The 2849-nt window shown below is 52.9% G+C and overlaps 1 protein-coding gene across 1 annotated transcript; it reads left to right on the plus strand.

Annotated features, from left to right (window-relative positions):
• The first annotated feature begins 1746 nt into the window (after window positions 1-1746).
• On the plus strand, window positions 1747-2560 carry LOC125542795 (metallothionein-like protein 2C). The gene is made up of 3 exons (XM_048706005.2): window positions 1747-1916; window positions 2025-2099; window positions 2208-2560. Exons 1-3 carry the CDS (start codon window positions 1852-1854, stop codon window positions 2311-2313), a joined length of 246 nt encoding a protein of 81 aa, XP_048561962.1. The 5' UTR covers window positions 1747-1851; the 3' UTR covers window positions 2314-2560.
• The last annotated feature ends 289 nt before the right edge of the window (window positions 2561-2849 follow it).

The raw sequence follows: 2849 nt of genomic DNA on the forward strand, positions 1-2849 counted from the left end.
TTGCCTCTCTCATAGTACGGGACATTGGCTTTCAAATACTCCCTCTGTAACTTAATATAAAACATTTACTTAATATGGTGGATATTCTTGTGGGGAAGTGTGTATAGTGGATTTGGATACAAGATCGAAGGAGGAGGGCACAGTTCGACAGGGTGCTCCAGGTTCAGTTCGTGGTGTGATCTTGAGATGCCCAACTCCTTTCCCCAGCCAGCCCTATAAACCTCATCAGGAAGTTATCCAGACCGTTGCTCGCACATCGGACGGCTGACTTCCTATGCGCGTGCCGAACGTCTCCGCCTCTCCGGGGTTCAGTTTCTGCCTCCTCTGTTCCGTTGGACTCTATTCTTCAGCCTAAACACGCTCCGCTTCAACCGCTGCATAGGAGATGGGACATAAGTATATAATAAACAGGAACGGCACCAATAATTATGAACGTGTGCTGCTGGGTCAGGCCAAGCAAGGGGTGAGATCAACTGCACAGTACGCGTTGGTGGGTGGCGGTGGCGAATCGCCTCACTGTTCCAAATATCCACTCCACTCCACTCCACCACGGAGTAGCAGTTGCGTGATGCTCCACCGGGACGCAATAATTGATGCGCACCAGCAGTACAGTTTCCTTGCCGCAAGCAACTCGACGTCGATGGACATTGGACAGTGTTTTCGCCCGTGACGAGCCGTCCTCCCTCCGCCTCCCCTTCACCCGTCCAAGCTTTTCTTTACCCACAATGGCGCTCCGATTCGACGGTGGCATGATGCATCATCTACCTGCACTGCAACATCCATCCATCCACTTGTCGAATGTCAGGATGAAATGTTCGGCACGAGCAAGTAAAAGAGAGGAATGAGACCGTCGGCAGCGGTGAACGAACGACAGTAATTGTCACTGCGAGCAACCTTAATGAACAGCGTGAAAAGCCGACGCTGTTGCTGACAATTGTTGTCCGCGCGTGACGCTTTCGCCTGTAAAAACTGTTGGAAGTGACTGACATGATCTGATGATATAGACTAGGCTGGCACAGTGAAAGCCTTGGGCGTGAGTGCATTATTGGCGCTTCAATGAGTGAGCGGGCGAGCCTTCTCTCCAATGTTTAAGCACTGCAACTCTGCCCAATCCGTGAGTCAGTTATCTATCTCCGGTTTCATCTTGATCCAGTGTTAAGAGATGATCAGTGCTGATGGTCATTTTGTGTCCCCTTCACCTAGGCACATAGCTTCGGTCTCGTATGATTTTGTTTTTGCCAGTCCGTTGTGTGTGCGTTGGTGTTAGCTGTGTGCATTTTAATTATGCAGAGACTGGACATATTGCCATTGTGTTTTGCATCCCTTGACATTTATTAGAAGTCAATAAAAACTCCGGAAAAAAGTTTCATCTGATCCGAAAATACTGCTACTACTACTCGGTGCGTGCTGCTCCTGCTAGTGGCGCCGTAGGATGATGATCATGCATGCATGTTACTGTGGAGTGGAGTGCGCCGCGGCCGGCCGCCCATTGTGATTTGTGATTCATTCACCGTATCTTTCTCACACTTTTATCTTTCTTCTTTTCTTTTACCTACAGCGATGGAATCGAAGGCGGGCAGGCAGAAAGGGAAGGCGTATGCGTAGTTGCGTACCGCCGGCGTCTACTGCTGCTACGACGCCGACGTTGACGATGATTCCTCTTCCCGATTAAAGTTGGCGCGGTGGGGCACCGCGCGCTCCCCTCCATCCTTTGCCGCCCCCCGCCCGGCCTATTTATAGGCCCCCTCCTCGCCTTCTTCCTCCTCACCAAGCACACCAGCCTCCTCACTCCTCACAGCATCCTCTCAGTCCTTAGCTTCCTTCCCTCGCCACCACCCACAGCCAAGGAGGATGTCTTGCTGCGGCGGCAACTGCGGGTGCGGCGCCGGCTGCAAGTGCGGCAACGGCTGCGGCGGGTACGTACTGGCCGTGCTGCTCTACACACAGAACGACGCCTGAACTAAACTAACGTTTCATAGTAGGTACTGATTACTGCTCGTTTGCATGCATGTGTGCGTACGCAGGTGCAAGATGTTCCCCGACGTGGAGGCCACCGCCGGCGCGGCCGCCATGGTCATGCCCACCGCCTCCCACAAGGGGTACGTATGCACCAGCAAACTAACCGCTCTTGTTTCACTGAAAGCATGGATATGAATCTCTGACTGACTGACTGACGGATCGATCGACCTGGTTGTGCGTGCGCGCAGGAGCTCCGGCGGGTTCGAGATGGCCGGCGGGGAGACCGGCGGCTGCGACTGCACCACCTGCAAGTGCGGCACCGCGTGCGGCTGCTCCTGCTGCAGCTGCAACTGAGCCGGCGCCCAGGAGGCCGGCCGGCAGAGGCGAGCACGAGGATGAGGAGGAGAAGCAAGCAATCATCATCACCACCACCCAGCATATCAGTACCACTAGCCGCCGCATGCGCTCGCGCGCGCGCTAAATAAAATAAAACCGTCATGTGTTCCTTAGTTCTGTACGCCTCGCGTGTAGTGTTCGACCAGTGTCCCTCCTCATGCCTCCACTTCTAGTGAATATATGGCGCCTCAACTTTGAACGATCCTGTCTCTGTTCTCCAACTGTCTCTGAATCTGAACGCCTCTGCTAAGAACTAAACTACTCACTACGCAAGTTAAGGAAACTGCTGGCAAAAGAATGTGCAAATAAACAGCAAATGGAAAACCAGTTAGCTCCTCTGATCCAGCGATCCTGATCGATATGAATGTGCAAACGAACGGATCTGGTGTGTGGGAGGAGTTCTTGCATGCTGTTGGCTACCTGAAGATCGATCTCTTCGCTTGCTCAACCTTGATGAACTCTGAACGAATGGCAAGAACGAACAGATTGCAGAA

The sequence above is a fragment of the Triticum urartu genome, chromosome 1A (assembly GCF_056163025.1).
Source record: "Triticum urartu cultivar PI428250 chromosome 1A, HENAU_Tu73, whole genome shotgun sequence".
Lineage (NCBI taxonomy): Eukaryota > Viridiplantae > Streptophyta > Magnoliopsida > Poales > Poaceae > Triticum > Triticum urartu.